Source organism: Nerophis ophidion, linkage group LG19, assembly GCF_033978795.1.
Source record: "Nerophis ophidion isolate RoL-2023_Sa linkage group LG19, RoL_Noph_v1.0, whole genome shotgun sequence".
NCBI lineage: Eukaryota > Metazoa > Chordata > Actinopteri > Syngnathiformes > Syngnathidae > Nerophis > Nerophis ophidion.
Window position 1 is genome coordinate 47,351,269 of NC_084629.1, and position 19,096 is coordinate 47,370,364.

Sequence of the window (19,096 nt, forward strand, 5' to 3'; positions counted from 1 at the left end):
AGTAGTGGTGGTGGTAGTAGTAGTAGTAGTGGTAGTGATAGTAGTAGTAGTGGTAGTAGTAGTAGTGGTAGTAGTAGTAGTAGTAGTAGTAGTAGTAGTAGTGGTAGTAGTAGTAGTAGTGGTGGTAGTGGTAGTAGTAGTAGTAGTAGTAGTAGTGGTAGTAGTAGTAGTAGATGTAGTAGTGGTGGTAGTGGTAGTGGTAGTAGTAGTAGTAGTAGTAGTAGTAGTAGTGGTAGTAGTGGTAGTAGTAGTGGTAGTAGTAGTAGTAGTAGTAGTAGTAGTAGTAGTGGTAGTAGTAGTGGTAGTAGTAGTGGTAGTAGTAGTAGTAGTAGTAGTAGTAGTAGTGGTGGTAGTAGTATTATTAGTAGTAGTAGTGGTGGTGGTGGTGGTGGTGGTAGTAGTAGTAGTGGTGGTGGTGGCGGTAGTAGTAGTGGTAGTAGTATTATTAGTAGTAGTAGTGGTAGTAGTATTATTATTATTAGTAGTAGTAGTATTAGTAGTAGTAGTGGTGGTGGTGGTGGTGGTGGTAGTGGTGGTGGTGGTAGTGGTGGTAGTAGTAGTAGTGGTAGTAGTGGTGGTGGTAGTAGTAGTAGTGGTGGTAGTAGTAGTAGTGGTAGTAGTAGTGGTAGTGGTGGTAGTAGTAGTGGTAGTGGTGGTAGTGGTAGTAGTATTAGTAGTAGTGGTAGTAGTGGTAGTAGTAGTAGTAGTAGTGGTAGTAGTAGTGGTGGTAGTAGTAGTGGTAGTAGTATAGTAGTGGTGGTGGTAGTAGTAGTTAGTGGTAGTGGTGGTGGTGGTAGTAGTAGTGGTAGTGGTAGTAGTATAGTAGTAGTAGTGGTGGTGGTGGTGGTGGTAGTAGTAGTGGTAGTAGTATAGTAGTGGTGGTGGTAGTAGTAGTAGTAGTGGTAGTAGTATAGTAGTTGTGGTGGTAGTAGTAGTAGTAGTAGTGGTAGTAGTGGTAGTAGTAGTAGTAGTGGTAGTAGTAGTGGTGGTAGTAGTAGTGGTAGTAGTATAGTAGTGGTGGTGGTAGTAGTAGTAGTAGTAGTAGTAGTAGTAGTAGTGGTAGTAGTGGTGGTGGTAGTAGTAGTAGTAGTGGTAGTAGTATAGTAGTGGTGGTGGTGGTGGTAGTAGTAGTGGTAGTAGTACTAGTAGTAGTAGTAGTGGTAGTGGTAGTAGTAGTAGTAGTAGTAGTAGTGGTGGTGGTAGTAGGAGTAGTAGTGGTGGTGGTTGTTTGTCCGGCTGCCTACCTGGCCTCCAGATACATTTGGCAGAGGGAGGAACGCCGCAGTAAAGACCCTCATGCCATTTCCCAAATAGCCTGTGGATGACTTTCCCTTCTTGGTCCATGACGAATCCTTGGATCTCGTTCACGTTAGAACTCCAGTAGTTTCCCTAAAAGAAAAAAATGTCCAGTATGAGCACTTGGGACCTACTATATAATGTTAGGATTTTATCGATATTCTTCATACTGATACTTATATTTAGCCATACACTTAACTGTACTATATCAAAGATGTAATTTAGTGTAAACAGAGATCCAAAAACATGGTCCAATATTTATTTAATATTTCACACGAGTGAAGTATTTGCCTTTTAGGCCTTAGAGGGGACCTACTATGCAAAAGTAACTCTTCTTACCTAATTATAACAGTTTTTGTGCATTTGAGATCTGCGTAAGTCTGGGAAATTTCAAATCAAACCATGGAGGCACAGTGCAGATATTTATAAAATAATCTTGCCTTCCTCTAACTCAGGGGTCGGGAACCTTTTTGGCTGAGAGAGCCAAGAAGCCAAATATTTTAAAATGTATTTCCATAAGAGCCATATAATATTTTTTTAACACTGAACACAACTAAACGCGTGCATTTTTAAGTAAGACCAACATTTCCAGAGTATAATAGGTCTCTTATTCTTTGTATTACCATTGTTATTCTAAAGCTAACTGTGGAGGGGGTGTGGCCTGCCGGCCTGCAGTGAACTGGGTTGTGCCAGGACCGGCCTCTGAATAAGTGACAGGTGCATAGACGGCCCACCTGGGCCTAATCACCTGTCGCTCTGTTATAAGCAGCAGCCAGGAGGAGAGACGGGGTTGGGGCTGGAGCCAGAGCGCGAGCGAAAACGAAAGAGAAAAATACAATTGCTGGAAAGCAACTGAGAGACTTATTGAAAAATAAAACAATATTGTAACCCTGGAACAGGCTCTCATGTCGGTGCTTGGTGGTCTGAGGAACCCCCAGGAGGGCAAGCCCCACACTAACCAATAATAAATAAATAACTTCTTGCCATTAACGCAACTTCTTGAACAGGTGCGGTAGAAAACGGATGGATGGATTAAAAATGCATGAGAATGTTTTATATTTTGAACCCGCCTTCCGCCCGATTGTAGCTGAGATAGGCGCCAGCGCCCCCCGCGACCCCAAAAGGGAATAAGCGGTAGAAAATGGATGGATGGATTATTTTTAACACTGTGATTACCAGTGGAATTATTCATTACTTATCGTGTTAAGCAATGTCAGCTAAGATTTATCTGAGAGCCAGATGCAGTCATCAAAAGAGCCACATCTGGCTCTAGAGCCATAGGTTCCCTACCCCTGATCTAACTTCCTCTAAACGAGCCATTTGGAATTAGCCAGTCATGTGGTGTTTTCCTCAAGTGTAACGCCATTGGATATCTCCATATATGGTCACGTTTTACACTAAGAGCATTGTGCAAGTCCGCCATTGTAGTTTGAGTGGTATTAAACAAGTTTATTATTTTTCTCTATCCTTTTGTTGTGGGGCAGACTGGCCCGTACATGCACATGCATCCTACACTTTTGCCATTTCTAATACAAAGTATCAATCAATCAAAGTTTACTTATATAGCCCTAAATCACAAGTGTCTCAAAGGGCTGCACAAGCCACAATGACATCGTCGGCTCTGATCCCACATCAGGGCAAGGAAAAACTCAACCCAATGGGACAATGAGAAACCTTGGAGGGGACCGCAGATGTAGGAGTCCAGTCCATAGTGGATCTAACATAATAGTGTGAGAGTCCAGTCCATAGTGGATCTAACATAATAGTGTGAGAGTCCAGTCCATAGTGGATCTAACATAATAGTGAGAGTCCAGTCTCGAGTGGATCTAACATAATAGTGTGAGAGTCCAGTCCATAGTGGATCTAACATAAAAGTGAGAGTCCAGTCCATAGTGGATCTAACATAATAGTGAGAGTCCAGTCTCGAGTGGATCTAACATAAAAGTGTGAGAGTCCAGTCCATAGTGGATCTTACATAAAAGTGAGAGTCCAGTCCATAGTGGATCTAACATAATAGTGTGAGAGTCCAGTCCATAGTGGATCTAACATAATAGTGAGAGTCCAGTCCATAGTGGATCTAACATAATAGTGAGAGTCCAGTCCATAGTGGATCTAACATAAAAGTGAGAGTCCAGTCCATAGTGGATCTAACATAATAGTGAGAGTCCAGTCCATAGTGGATCTAACATAATAGTGAGAGTCCAGTCTCGAGTGGATCTAACATAAAAGTGTGAGAGTCCAGTCCATAGTGGATCTTACATAAAAGTGAGAGTCCAGTCCATAGTGGATCTAACATAATAGTGTGAGAGTCCAGTCCATAGTGGATCTAACATAATAGTGTGAGAGTCCAGTCCATAGTGGATCTAACATAATAGTGTGAGAGTCCAGTCCATAGTGGATCTAACATAAAAGTGAGAGTCCAGTCCATAGTGGATCTAACATAATAGTGAGAGTCCAGTCCATAGTGGATCTAACATAAAAGTGAGAGTCCAGTCCATAGTGGATCTAACATAATAGTGAGAGTCCAGTCCATAGTGGATCTAACATAATAGTGTTAGAGTCTAGTCCATAGTGGATCTAACATAATAGTGTGAGAGTCCAGTCCATAGTGGATCTAACATAATAGTGAGAGTCCAGTCTCGAGTGGATCTAACATAAAAGTGTGAGAGTCCAGTCCATAGTGGATCTAACATAAAAGTGAGAGTCCAGTCCATAGTGGATCTAACATAATAGTGAGAGTCCAGTCTCGAGTGGATCTAACATAAAAGTGTGAGAGTCCAGTCCATAGTGGATCTTACATAAAAGTGAGAGTCCAGTCCATAGTGGATCTAACATAATAGTGTGAGAGTCCAGTCCATAGTGGATCTAACATAATAGTGTGAGAGTCCAGTCCATAGTGGATCTAACATAATAGTGTGAGAGTCCAGTCCATAGTGGATCTAACATAAAAGTGAGAGTCCAGTCCATAGTGGATCTAACATAATAGTGAGAGTCCAGTCCATAGTGGATCTAACATAATAGTGTTAGAGTCTAGTCCATAGTGGATCTAACATAATAGTGTGAGAGTCCAGTCCATAGTGGATCTAACATAATAGTGAGAGTCCAGTCTCGAGTGGATCTAACATAAAAGTGTGAGAGTCCAGTCCATAGTGGATCTAACATAAAAGTGAGAGTCCAGTCCATAGTGGATCTAACATAATAGTGAGAGTCCAGTCCATAGTGGATCTAACATAATAGTGAGAGTCCAGTCTCGAGTGGATCTAACATAAAAGTGTGAGAGTCCAGTCCATAGTGGATCTAACATAAAAGTGAGAGTCCAGTCCATAGTGGATCTAACATAATAGTGAGAGTCCAGTCCATAGTGGATCTAACATAATAGTGTGAGAGTCCAGTCCATAGTGGATCTAACATAAAAGTGAGAGTCCAGTCCATAGTGGATCTAACATAATAGTGTGAGTCCAGTCCATAGTGGATCTAACATAATAGTGTGAGAGTCCAGTCCATAGTGGATCTAACATAATAGTGTGAGAGGCCAGTCCATAGTGGATCTAACATAATAGTGTGAGAGTCCAGTCCATAGTGGATCTAACATAATACTGTGAGAGTCCAGTCCATAGTGGATCTAACATAAAAGTGAGAGTCCAGTCCATAGTGGATCTAACATAAAAGTGAGAGTCCAGTCTCGAGTGGATCTAACATAAAAGTGTGAGAGTCCAGTCCATAGTGGATCTAACATAAAAGTGTGAGAGTCCAGTCCATAGTGGATCTAACATAATAGTGAGAGTCCAGTCCCGAGTAGAGACAGGTCAGCAGCGCAGAGACGTCCCCAACCGATACACAGACGAGCGGTCCACCCCGGGTCCCGACTTTGGCCTCATCTATGGCCACTGAACACGAAAGTCCCACATAGTTCTAATTTACATCTGTTCGCCTTCCGCCCAAATGCAGCTGAGATAGGCTCCAGCACCCCCGCGACCTCAAAAGGGACAAGCAGTAGAAAATGGATGGATGAGATGGGTATGGAACGCTAAAAACTACCACATGGCTGACGGGGAGTAGACGTAGTCAAGGTGAAGGCAGGTAAATAAGACTGCCCACAAAACGGATCGTCCCGAGTAGACGTTTAAAAGGAGATGGTCTGTAAAACATCATCTTTGCAACAATTTGACCAAAGAACTACCATTACATGTTCTGTAGATTACAAAGAAGTGTTTTGTATGCAAAAAAACAAGTCAACTCTGCTTGCAGTGTAGGGTAAAGACAAAGAAAGTAGCAGCACAGCATGCATGCAGTAGTGAGGGTATTGTCTCTGCAATGTTTCAATAGAGGCTAAACTTGCAATGTTCACCACTGCTTCTCACAAGTTAAATGAAATAAAACAGCGATAAATATAATTTGACCTTGTTTGGCGGACCTGTCGGGCTAGCTTTCCATACCCTTAGGGACTAACGTTGTTCACAATTAAAGACATTAAAGGCAGCAAATTATATAAGTGGAGTTGAGTTAATAACCATAAACTTTGCGAGTCTACTCACCGAGGCGTGGTAAAAAAGACATTCTCATTCGCAATAATTAGCAGTCCTTCAGTTTTATTCCATGAGTATGTTGCAAGTGTTTGATTAGGTTGCGGGGACCACATGATTTGATTTGATTCAGAATTGATTCTCGATTCAAAATAATTCTCAATTTAACCTCTTAAGGCCCAAGCTGTTTGTTACATGTTTTTTTTAATTTATCTTTGCTATTTGGGCTTATTGGACCCTAATTAGAATAAAACTAAGAATCATCTTTTGATATGATGTACTTAGTCCATAAGTACACAAACGTGTACTTCATGTTTAGTGACATGCTAATTCTTATTTTTACAAATTCCATTGTATGTTATACTCTTCTGCCACCACCAGATGGCAGTATAAGTGTCCACATAAGTGGCCATAAGACCCCAATTCAGTAGTGTACACAATTTTGGAAATAAGAGCTAAAAGGTGCTGTCCACGCATGTGGCCACTAAGCCTTTAGTGCAGGGGTGTCAAACTCATTTTATATTGGGGACCACATGGAGAAAATCAACTCCCAAGTGGGCCGGACTGGTAAAATCGCGGCACGATAACTTCAAAATAAAGACAACTTCAGATTGTTTTCTTTGTTTAAAAATAGAACAAGCACATTCTGAAAAATGTACAAATCATAATGTTGTTGGTTTTTTTTTACACTTACATGTCGCGGTTAATAGTATTTTATCTTTATTTGTTGTTATTTATACTTTCTGAATAAATTATGTGATAATTGGTGTGAATTTTCAATCCATCAAGATCAACTAAATTTGTAAATCAAATTACAGGATGTCATTTATATAGTTTGCTCATTTCCCTCAACTTGTTTTTTTTTTTTACCAATAAAGCATAATTTACAAAGATACAATAATTGCTATTGCGACATCTAGTGGACACATTTAGAACAACTGTTTATTTTATTCAAAAATTTCGGCTCATTTTTATACTTAGCAAAGTCATTCCAACCCGCGGGCCATATGTTTGACTCCCCTGCTTTAGAGCTTTTAACATCAATATTTTTTTTGATAACATTGGCCCGATTGTAGCTGAGATAGGCACCAGCGCCCCCAAAGGGAATAAGCGGTAGTAAATGGATGGATGGATAGATAGATGCCAGTACTAGAACAAGCACATTCTGAAAAATGTACAAATCATAATGATGTTTTTTTTTTGTTTTTTTTTTTACACTTACATGTCGCGGTTACGAGTATTTTGTCTTTATTTGTTGTTATTTATACTTTCTGAATAAATTATGTGATAATTGGTGTGAATTTTCAATCCATCAAGATCAACTAAATTTGTAAATCAAATTACAGGATGTCATTTATATAGTTTGCTCATTTCCCTCAACCTGTGCATGTTTTTTTTTTTTACATAAAAAGCATAATTTACAAAGATACAATAATTGTTATTGCGACATCTAGTGGACACATTTAGAACAACGGTTTATTTTATTCAAAAATTTCGGCTCATTTTTATACTTAGCAAAGTCATTCCTACCCGCGGGCCATATGTTTGACACCCCTGCTTTAGAGCTTTTAAAGTCAATATTTTTTTTGTTAACATTGGCCCGATTGTAGCTGAGATAGGCACCAGTGCCCCCCGCGCCCCCATAGGGAATAAGCGGTAGAAAATGGATGGATGGATAGTTGCCAGTACTAGAACAAGCACATTCTGAAAAATGTACAAATCATAATGATGTTTTTTTGTTTTTTTTTACACTTACATGTCGCGGTTACTAGTATTTTATCTTTATTTGTTGTTATTTATACTTTCTGAATAAATTATGTGATAATTGGTGTGAATTTTCAATCCATCAAGATCAACTAATTTTGTAAATCAAATTACAGGATGTCATTTATATAGTTTGCTCATTTCCCTCAACCTGTTTTTTTGTTTTTTTTTCACATATAAAGCATAATTTACAAAGATACAATAATTGCTATTGCGACATCTAGTGGACACATTTAGAACAACGGTTTCTTTCATTCAAAAATTTCGGCTCATTTTTATACTTCGCAAACTCATTCCGCGGGCCTGATCCAACCCGCGGGCCATATGTTTGACACCCCTGCTTTAGAGGTTTTAAAATCAATATTGTTTTTGATAACATTGGCCCGATTGTAGCTGAGATAGGCACCAGCGCCCCCAAAGGGAATAAGCGGTAGAAAATGGATGGATGGATAGATGGTTGCCAGTACTATGATTAACTACATAAAATAGATAAACAGCTCTGATACATTTCTATATTACCTAAAAGAAAACCGGTTTTGTTTGACAAAATTCTACCCAAACATGTACTGAAGTGACTGGACAGGACAGATTTTGGAGGAAAAATAATAAACTTTTTTTGATTTTTTTTACGCGATTAAGAATAATTCCCAAATAATCACAATTCCTTCCAAAGCTCGAGAGTTGTGGAAGGAACATTTAGCTCTCAAGGCTGACTGGAGACGAGGCTCGCAGTGGACGGGGGTGTCGTCAGTACGCCACAGTTAGCTGAATAATGAATACTGAGAGCCATTCTGTGTAATGAACACATCTGTAATCTGCACAAGTTTGAGCTGTAATCAAATGTCATTACCTTGACGAAGGTGAGCTTGCAGAGGCACGCGCTGCTCTTGGTGTTTCTGATGGTGATCTCGCCGTAGTGTTCGATCCACCGCCGTCCACTCAAGATGTTGTGGACGCACGTGGTGACTTTGTTCCATTCGTAGTGATCTCCAAAACTAAAACGACACAAGATACTTGTAAAGAAAATAAGCGACTGGAAGAAAAGAGAAGAACTTTTTTTCCCTGCGGTTTAGTCGTACACGTTGTAATGTTCAGCATTCATGCATTAATGATATTCAGAGGTAAAAATAGTTGTGGGGATCATTGGCAAGCTGAAAGTCCCACAATAGAGAATGACATATCTGCAGTATGTGTAGATGGTTCACTTTCATTCAGAACCAGGAGGAAAAGATCTAAAAGATTGCGTTTTTCAGGACGGAGGTTACCTAGGAATCATGAGGTTCACTGTCCCGACTGGCAATATCTCCATTGATTTCCCCCAGAATTTGTTTTTCCACCTCACATCTGTGGGAATAAACAGCAAGACCATTGCAATCCACATCCAAGTATTGAGCGGCGGTATTAATTTGAAAAAAAAAAGAAAAGATATCTAGCTTTCATTTATCCATCTTATTGTAAACCGAGCACCTGGAAAGTATTTGCATAGCACTTCCATTTTTCCAAACTACACCAAACATTAAAAGGCTTAGTGTCCACATGCGTGGACTTTTAGCTCTTATTTGCAAAATTGTGTTCACTACTGAATTGGGGTTTTATGGCCGCGTATGTGGAAACCTATACTGCCATCTGGTGGTGGCAGAAGAGTATAACACAATGGAATTTGGAGGAAAAAAAGTGTAAAAACAAGAATTAGCATGTCACTAAACATTTGTGTACTTATGGTTTAAGTACATCAAATCAAAAGATCCATCCATTTTCTACCGCTTATTCCCTTTTGGGGTCGCTGGCACCTATCTCAGCTACAATCGGGCGGAAGGTGGGGTACACCCTGGACAAGTCGCCACCTCATCGCAGGGCCAACACAGATAGACAGACAACATTCACACTCACATTCACACACTAGGGACCATTTAGTGTTGCCAATCAACCTATCCCCAGGTGCATGTCTTTGGAGCTGGGAGGAAGCCGGAGTACCCGGAGGGAACCCACGCATTCACGGGGAGAACATGCAAACTCCACACAGAAAGATCCCGAGCCTGGATTTGAACCCAGGACTGCAGGAACTTCGTATTGTGAGGCACACGCACCAATAGCAAAGAAAAAGAAAAAAAATCATGTAAACATACAGCTTGGGCCTTAAGAGGTTAATGAATACATTTTTGTCCTCAAAATTCTACAAACAATAACCCATATTGACAATGTGAAAATGTTTTTTGTAAAAAAATCAGCCTTTGTTTATTTCTTGTTGCAGCACCTTGCAATCTTCATTCAGTTGGATGGGAGGCATATGTTTTCATCTAGTATGTCTCTGTACATTGCTGCATTCATCTTTCCCTCTATCCTGAGTGGTTTCCTGGTTCAACCTTTGTCTCATCAGGCCAGACTAATATGTGTTCTCATGGTTTGAGATTCTTTTCGGTGGAATTTGGCAAACTTTGTTTGACTAAGGAATGGCTTCCGTCTGGCCGGATTGGTGGATTGCTGCAGAGATGGTTGTCCTTCTGGAAGGTTCTCCGCTCTCTACAAAGGAATACTGTAGCTCCGAGTAACCATCGGGTTCTTGGTATCCTCCAAGACTGGGTAGCGCGGCCCTGCCAGCAACTTGAGGGTTCCAGGTTCGATCCCAGCGTTTGTCATCCCAGTCACTGCCGTTGTGTCCTTGGACAAGATACTTTACCCACCTTCTCCCAGTACCACCCACACTGGTTTGAATGTAGCATAGATGATCGCTTTCACTATGTAAAGCGCTATTTAAATATAATTCACTTCACTTCACTCCTTGACCTACTCAGTGACCTAGTGGTTAGAGTGTCCGCCCTGAGATGGGTAGGTTGTGAGTTCAAACCCCGGCTGAGTCATACAATAGACTATAAAAATAGGACTCATTACCTCCCTGCTTGGCACTCAGCATCAAGGGTTGGAATTGGGGGTTAAATCACCCAAAATGATTCCCGGGCGTGGCACCGCTGCTGCCCACTGCTCCCCTCACCTCCCAGGGGGTGAACAAGGGGATGGGTCAAATGCAGAGGACACATTTCACCACACCTGGTGTGTGTGAGACAATCATTGGTACTTTAACTTTAACTTAACTTGACTAGACTAAGATGGCCCTGCGATGAAGTGGTGACTTGTCCAGGGTGTATTCCGCCTTCCGCCCGATTGTAGCTGAGATAAGCGCCAGCGACCCCAAAGGGGATAAGCGGTAGGAAATGGATGGATGGATGGGACTAGACAAAGATGAATGCAGCAATGTGCAGACACATTCTGGATGAAAACCAGCACTTTGCATCCAATCTGATGGAGCTTGAGAGATGCTGCAAAGAGGAATAGACAAAACTGCCAAAAGATAGGTGTGCCAAGCTTGTGGCAACATATTTAAAAAGACTTGAAGCCACGATTGCTGCCAAAGATGCATCAACTAAGTCAGGGGTAGGGAACCTATGGCTCTAGAGCCAGATGTGGCTCTTTTGATGACTGCATCTGGCTCTCGGATAAATCTGAGCTGACATTGCTTAACAGGATAAGTAATGAAGAATTCCACTTGTAATCACAGTGATAAAAATAACATTCAAAATATAAAACATTCTCATGCATTTTTATGTTCAAGAAGTTGCGTTAATGGTAAGAAGTAATTTATTTATTATTGGTTAGTGTGGGGCTTGTCCTCCTGGGGGTTCTTCAGACCACCAAACACCGACATAAGAGCCCGTATTAGGGTTAAATATTGTTTTTTTTCAATTAGTCTCTCAGTTGCTTTCCAGCAATTGTCTTTTTCTCTTTCGTCCACACTCGTGCTCTGGCTCCAGCCCCAACCCTGTCTCTCCTCCTGGCTGCTGCTTATAACAGAGCGACAGGTGATTGGATAAAAAGGCCCAGGTGGGCCGTCTACGCACCTGTCGCTGATTTCGAGGCCGGTCCTGGCAACGTCACGCTTTGCTGCAGGCCCGCAGGCCACGCCCCCTCCACAGTTTGCTTCAGAATAACAATGTTATTACAAAGAATAAGAGACCTATTATACTCTGGAAATGTTGGTCTTACTTAAAAATGCACGCGTTTAGTTGTGTTCAGTGTTAAAAAAATATTATATGGCTTTTAGAGAATTACATTTTAAAATATTTGGCTTCTTGGCTCTCTCAGCCAGAAAGGTTCCCGACCCCTGAACTAAGTACTGAACAAAGGCCGTGAATACCTTGTTTTAATAAATTTGCTATTAAAAACAAAACAAAAAACATTGTCACTATGGGGGTATTGTCTGTAGAAGTTTGAGGATAAAAATTAATTTATTTCATTTTCGAATAAGGCCACATAACAAAATGTGAAAAAAGTGAGGCGCTGTGAATCCTTTCCGGATGCATCTACCATGAATTCATTCATTTACCATGAATTTCAACTTATGTTGAAAAACTTATTGGGGAGTTACCATTTAGTGGTCAATTGTAGGGAATATGTACTGTACTGTGCAATCTACTATGAAAAGTATCAATCAATTAACCAGGAAACAAAGTGTCTATCTAAATTTCCTTTTCCTCCAGTTGAGGTGCAGCCCACCTTGCCAGAAGGTGAAGTTCTTGGACTCACAGTGGCAGGCAGAGATGGGAGGGTGGTGGCTCACCTTTAAGAGGCAAACAAACAAACAAACAATCTTAATGCTATTCACCTAAAACAAGAAACACCTGAAGCTTAATTGTGTTTACAGACTAAATCTTACATAACTAAATAAGGTCCTCTTAAAAGTTGCAGTTCTTCACAAATGCAAACAGCAGCCATAAAAATAAGCATATTGTTCCATGAAATACCTATCTGACAGTGTTTATTTGATATTGGCTATCATTAGCTGCCTAAATAAGCTCCTGTGCAGCCACACCAAAGGGTTCAATCAGTGTACCTGTTCCGAGAAAAAGCAGAAGCCCTTGTCTTCTCTTATACATTCGTAGGTCTCCCCAAGGAGCGGGTTGAATGGCTTACTTCCTGCTCTGTAGTAGGTAGACGAGTAGCCTGAGACAGCGAAGGCAGCCACCAGAACCTGTCAGAGCCCAAAGCGGAGTTAGTGTCGCACGCAATGTTGTGTGTGAGCGGACATTGCTGTGCGCCATGAGCTCACGCAACATCTTTTCTTCAACAAAGTCCAGCATTTTAACTTTGCAGACGTCCTAGGGAGGGCGAAAATGTCAAAACTCAAGGCCAGGGATCACATCCTTTTAGTCTGGAAATAACGTGCGCCAATAAGGCATTTCATCTTTCTTGATATGCATTACAGGCCAAAAGTTTGTGTTTTCCTTATTTTCATGACTATTTACATTGTAGATTGTCACATCAAAACTATGAATGAACACACGTGGAGTTATGTACCTAACAAGAAAGGTGAAATAACTGAAAACATGTTTTTTATTCTATCTATCCATCCATCCATCCACCATGGCATTCCACAGATCGTGTAGATACTGAACAAGTTGTGTTTACCATGCGTTCAAAGGGACTCTCCGTCTCTGCAGCTTTATCGAGCAGCTCGCTGTACTCCAGCTCTTCACACATGCGCTGCAGCGTGTTGAGAGGCTCGTTGAGCTCCACAGGCATGGACACTTTGGACAGGTCCTTGCCAATGTTGTTCCGCAAGATGTTCCACAGGTTGATGTTGCTGGTGTCGGGGCAGGGTGCCGGCAGGCAGGTGCGCCGCCCGTTCCGGAAGGCACAGGCAGCAAAGTCTCCATTGGCCACTGAGGGCAGAACACACTTGGTATAGCAATTATCTCTTTTCTTCACTGGAGATGCTCTGTTTGCAACTTTTGACAATGATGTCAACATTTTGATACTTTCTGGCTGCAATATTCAGCAACCTGGATTGTACAGATTATTGCATTTACCCATGACTAAAACCATCCTTATCTTATTTTTTAAAGTTTACATTATCAATTTAATCATATTTCATTTATCATCTTATCAATCACGTGCCTTGAAGCCTTTGCTTCATTAATTACCATTATCTTAAAATTAACATCAAATCCCCTCCTGTTGTTTGCTAAGGCTGTGGTGTTCGGGTCTGTGGAACCCGTGTTCATTTTTTTATTAAAAGAGAAATGATACAATTAAGTTTTCAAACAGAAACTGACTGACTTTGGCTCATTTTCTGTGAAGAACATATATCAGAATACATATCTAATGACCACACACACTATACAACCCCCCTACACATTTCTATTACATATAAAATGTCTGGGTCCACTGGACCCGGGGCTAATAGAAGTGTGGAAATGAATGTTCTGTGTACCACACACACACGCAGCAGGCCTAGACAGGAGGAGGACAGAGTGTAGGTACACAGAACATCAGAGGGTAAAATGTGCGAGAAAATGAGAGCAGACAGTGTTGACAAACAATGTTGAAACCTTGTGTGGGAACTGCTGGTGCAGAAACACAAAAGAAGAATCCCTGTGGGATGCAGAAACTGGTAGAGAAATTTTCCGTGCAACGTTCATATTGTCACTCGGCCAGCGTTTGTGGGTCTGATGGACTCGTTGCATTTTGTGGCTTTTAATTCCTCACAATCAAACACTTTGATGTTAAAATACTGAACAGATGTTTATTGGGATAAGAGTAAACATCTGTTCAGTATTTTAACATTAAAGAATACAAACTACTGAAACATTCCATGCACCAAACAAGTGGACGGTGACTACTTGAGTGTGGGTTCTTGGTTTGCGTGAAAGTCAGGTGTGGTGCAAATGTTATTGCTACATATACTAAAGACACAGACTAGAGAGCTTGCAGAAAAAAGACAAATACAGCATGTAGGAAAAAGTGCATGAGAAGCATTGTCTTGCTGCATGGATTCTTCCCTCTGACAGGTGGCACATTGCAATGGCCTGCTAGTTGGCGTGCATAATCCTCTCAACCCCACATTTATAAGATAAACTGATGTTTATAGTTAGGCCAATACTTTATTTTAATAATATTCACAGGTTTTGTTTTTTGTTGTTATTAAAATCTACACAAGTCATCAAAAATGTGATATTTGTAGTATATAATAGAGAAAACATATAAAACTAAACAAAATAAAATAAATCCCGAATTGTGATCAAACGTTCTGTATTAAAGGTGCTCCAAAAAATCTATTCACGTTCAAATTGCGATTTTAAATCGATTCATAATTTGTGAATTGATTAAAAAAAAATATATATATATATATATATATGTATATATACATATATATATATATATATATATATATATATATATATGTATATAGTAAAACTATTATTGTCACAGTTGCTTTTATTAATGTTTGGTTTTCTTTTTTTTACTATACTTTTTGAACGTCTTCTCAATTGTTTTGTAAATTTCTATCCTAAGTATTGTAAAGCCGGGACTGGGCTGGAGTTTGGGTTGTTCAGTATTCTTTTATTAGATTGATTAACATTCTGTGATTTTTGTAAATACAATTTTAAAAAAAGTACAGTTATCCATCCATCCATCCATCTATTTTCTTCCACTTATTCGAGGTCAGGTCGCGGGGGCAGCAGCCTAAGCAGAGAAGTTTAGACTTCCCTCTCCCCAGCCACTTCGTCCAGTCTCCCCAAAGTGTCCTGGGTCTTCCCCGTGGCCTCCTTTCGGCCAGACTTCCCCTAAACACCTCCCCAGGGGGCATCCTGACCAGATGCCTGAACCATCTCATCTGGCTTCTCTCGATGTGGAGAAGCAGCGGCTTTACGTTGAGCTCATCCCAAACAATAGAGCTTCTCACCCCATCTTCAACCACCCGATGGACAAAACTTGTTTCCGCCGCTTATACCTGTGATCATATCCTTTTGGTCATAACCGTAGGTGAGGATAGGAACATAGATCGACCGGTAAATTGAGAGCTTTGACTTTTGGCTCAGCTCCTTCTTCACCACAACAGATCGATACAGCGTCCGCATAACTGAAGACGCTGCACCGATCCACCTGTCATTCTCACAATCCATTCTTTCCTCACTTGTGAACAAAACTCTGCGGTACTTGAATTCCTACACTTGTGGTACAGTAATGTTGAACTGAATTTATTTCAACACATTAAAGCATGCTTGCCAACCCTCCCGAAATTCAGCGCCTCTCCCGAAAACCTCCCGGAACCAATTTTCTCCCAAAAATCAGGTGGAGCTGGAGGCCACGGACACTCCAGCTCCATGACAAGAGACCCTCTTAAACAGGACAATACTGCCATTTACTGTACATAGAATAGAATAGAATGTACTTTATTGATCCCTGGGGGAAATTCAGCACCATAGTTCGCTCACAATAAACAATGATAATAATAAATAATATAATATATTATATATATAATATATGAATAATATAAATATATTCTACATATATTCTACATTTAAGTGCAGTCAAGGAACATGCATTAGGGAGTCTGTTCTGAAGCCCACAGTAAAGAGATGTGACTTCATCACGTCGCCTGGTTGACTCCAACCCAATATATTACACCGTCGACGAGCAAAATGAAGAAATACAATTGCAAGTTTCAAAATGAATGGAAACAAGAATTTCAGTTTATCCAGGAGAGTTCTAAGGGGAAGGGGTTTGTTGCCTGTAAATTTTGTAGAACAGACTTCTCCATTGAACATGGCAGCCGAACGGACATATTCAGTCATGAACGGTCAGCGAAGCACAAAGCGTCCGCAGCGCAGCATTGTTCACAACCCAGTATTATGGGCCACCTCGCAAAATGGAGACCCGATGGTGTAACTTATGCTGAGACAAAGATGGCTATGTTGATAGCTGGAAGCAACATCCCGTTCTCATTTGCGGATGTCTACAACAAATCCATGAAGGATATGTTCCCGGATTCGGAGATCGCTTGCCAATACGCAAATGGCAGAACAAAGGTTACTCAAATAGTGAGAAGTAAGTGTAGTTGGGGTTTTTTTTTGTAACCAGCAAGCACAGTACAGTTAGTAGAACTGTGTTTTTATTACTGTGTATTTGATAGGTGCTGTTGGAATTTCAACTATTTCTTTTATTTATAGGTATATATAATATAATAAATATATATAGCTAGAATTCACTGAAAGTCAAGTATTTCATACATATATATATATATATATATATATATATATATATATATATATATATATGATATACTCGAGTTGGTGAATTATACTCCTCCCCTCTTAACCACGCCCCCCAAACCGACCACCCCCCACCTCCCGAAATCGGAGGTCTCAAGGTTGGCAAGTATGCATTAAAGGCCATTTACTGTAAATGTCAAATAATGGAAATAAAAAAGGCAAATGTCCCAAAAATCAATGACAAAACAAGTGAAACCAAGTTCCCGAGCTGGGTAAATTTGTTTTGATAAGGGAAAACGATGTGATTAAAAAGGTGCTGGGAAGTAAGGTAAACATTTGGAGAGAAACGCTGGACAAGGATATTTTTGGATAACATTGAAACAAGGTCTGACTGTTTCCGAGGCTGGAATACTGAGGAGTTCCCTTTGCTGAAATACATTAGATGGGAGGGTGGGAGTGACAGAGATGAAAGAGGGGTGCCCCGTCCCTTCCCACATAGAAAACTCATAAAGGCTAAGAAAAGCTCTTGAAACAGAACAGCCGAGTGAAGTCAGTGGCCTCAGCCTCAGTGATAAATGAGCTCTCCAAGCACCTTGCCAGCATGAACGTGTGTCAGTGTTTTGTTTCCATTAAGTAGGATCTCCTGCCAAGTCTTTGCACTCATATTCTAATGCAAGACTGACCGACGCAGGGTTGGACCTACTTTGTCTGGAAACGTTGTCGGTCACGCTGGCGTTGTCCTCTGAGATGTTATCGCTTACATCACTGACGTAGGACTCATCATCCGAGCCCTGTTGGGACAGCAGGTAGAGAGGGAGACTGAAGACAAAGTCAAGTGCAAACTGATTAAAGAGCAGGCTGCACTTGCCCGTGGGGGAGAAGCTGCAGCACAGCATCTGCCCCACATTGTTCATGCAGAAAACACAGTTCTATTGGCCTTCGAGGCGGTCTCCTGCTGCCTCGGGTCTGAATGGACCTGCCTTCATGTTACAGTGTGATGAATGTTCTCTGGGAGTGATCCTTCACATGGCTCAATGTGTGCTTGGAGAGCAACCCTCTCTAATAGCCCTTTAGAGGCTCTGTACGTAACGTGGTTAGAAGGCAAACTTCAAGTGGCTAAACTGTCTTTACAAAATGAGCCAGAAGCTATGTGCTAATTAAATATAAAGATCAAATTAAGACCAAATGAGGAACAAGGCATCAGGCCCACTTGACAAGAAATCCCTTAACCTCTTAAGGCCCAAGCTGTTTGTTTACATGCTTTTTTCATTTCTCTTTGCTATTCGGGCTTATTGGACCCTAATTAGAATAAAAACTAAGAATCAGCTTTTGATATGATGTACTTAGTCCATAAGTAACAAACGTGTACTTCATGTTGAGTGACATGCTACTTAGAGATGTCCGATAATATTGGACAGCCGATATTATCGGCCGATAAATGCTTTAAAATGTAATATCGGAAATTATCCGTATCGGTTTCAGAAAGTAAAATTTATGACTTTTTAAAATGCCGCTGTACAGAGTGGTACACAAGACATAGGGAGAAGTACACAGTGCCAATAAACTTTGCGTGCCAGCCCATAATAATTACGGCTTTTCACACACACAAGTGAATGCAAGGTCAACAGCCGTACAGGTCACACTGAGGGTGGCCGCATAAACAAATTTAACACTGTTACAAATATGCGCCACACTGTGAACCCACACCAAACAAGAATGACAAGCACATTTTGGGAGAACATCTGCACCGTAACACAACATAAACACAAAAGAACAAATACCCATAACCTCTTGCTACTCTAACTCTTCCGGGACGCTACAATATACAACCCCCACTACCCCCGCCTCCCCAACCCCGCCCACCTCAATCTCCTCATGCTCTTCCTTAGAGAGAGCATGTCCCAAATTCCAAGCTGCTGTTTTGAGGCATGTTAAAAAAAATAATGCACTTTGTGATGTCAATAATAAATATGGCAGTGCCATGTTGGCATTTTTTTTTACCATAACTTGAGTTGATTTATTTTGGAAAACCTTGTTACGTTGTTTAATGCAGTGGTTCTCAACCTTTTTTCAGTGATGTACCCCCTGTGAACATTTTTTTTAATTCAAGTACCCCCTAATCAGAGCAAAGCATTTTTGATTGAAAAAAAAGCAATAAAGAAGTAAAATACATCACTATGTCATCAGTTTCTGATTTACAGTGCAAAATATTGCTCATTTGTAGTGTTTTTTCTTGAACTATTTCTTGAACAGTATAAGGAATATCGATAAAATCCTAACGTTAGATAGTAGGTCCCAAGTGCTCAGACTGGACATTTTTTTCTTTTAGGGAAACTACTGGAGTTCTAACGTGAACGAGATCCAAGGATTCGTCATGGACCAAGAAGGGAAAGTCATCCACAGGCTGTTTGGGAAATGGCATGAGGGTCTTTACTGCGGCGTTCCTCCCTCTGCCAAATGTATCTG

General features: G+C 40.8%; 2 protein-coding genes across 9 annotated transcripts in view; one reads left to right on the plus strand and one right to left on the minus strand.

Annotated features, from left to right (window-relative positions):
• Positions 1-19,096, minus strand: part of osbpl6 (oxysterol binding protein-like 6) — an 86,111-nt gene that overhangs the window by 12,482 nt on the left and 54,533 nt on the right. For all 8 annotated transcript variants that reach the window (XM_061880164.1, XM_061880170.1, XM_061880167.1 and 5 more), the window contains 7 exons: positions 17,334-17,421; positions 13,044-13,297; positions 12,469-12,606; positions 12,132-12,195; positions 8,849-8,927; positions 8,434-8,578; positions 1,245-1,389 (listed from right to left, as the gene is read on the minus strand). In XM_061880164.1, the coding sequence (XP_061736148.1) occupies positions 1,245-1,389; positions 8,434-8,578; positions 8,849-8,927; positions 12,132-12,195; positions 12,469-12,606; positions 13,044-13,297; positions 17,334-17,421 (913 nt within the window). The remainder of the gene's footprint in view (positions 1-1,244; positions 1,390-8,433; positions 8,579-8,848; positions 8,928-12,131; positions 12,196-12,468; positions 12,607-13,043; positions 13,298-17,333; positions 17,422-19,096) is intronic.
• The window catches only part of LOC133538493 (oxysterol-binding protein-related protein 6-like), a 54,858-nt gene continuing 54,718 nt past the window's right edge, over positions 18,957-19,096 (plus strand). Inside the window, exon 1 of the mRNA XM_061880171.1 lies at positions 18,957-19,096. This exon is cut by the window's right edge and continues 8 nt beyond it. Within this exon, the coding sequence (XP_061736155.1) occupies positions 19,005-19,096 (92 nt within the window). The 5' untranslated portion in view covers positions 18,957-19,004.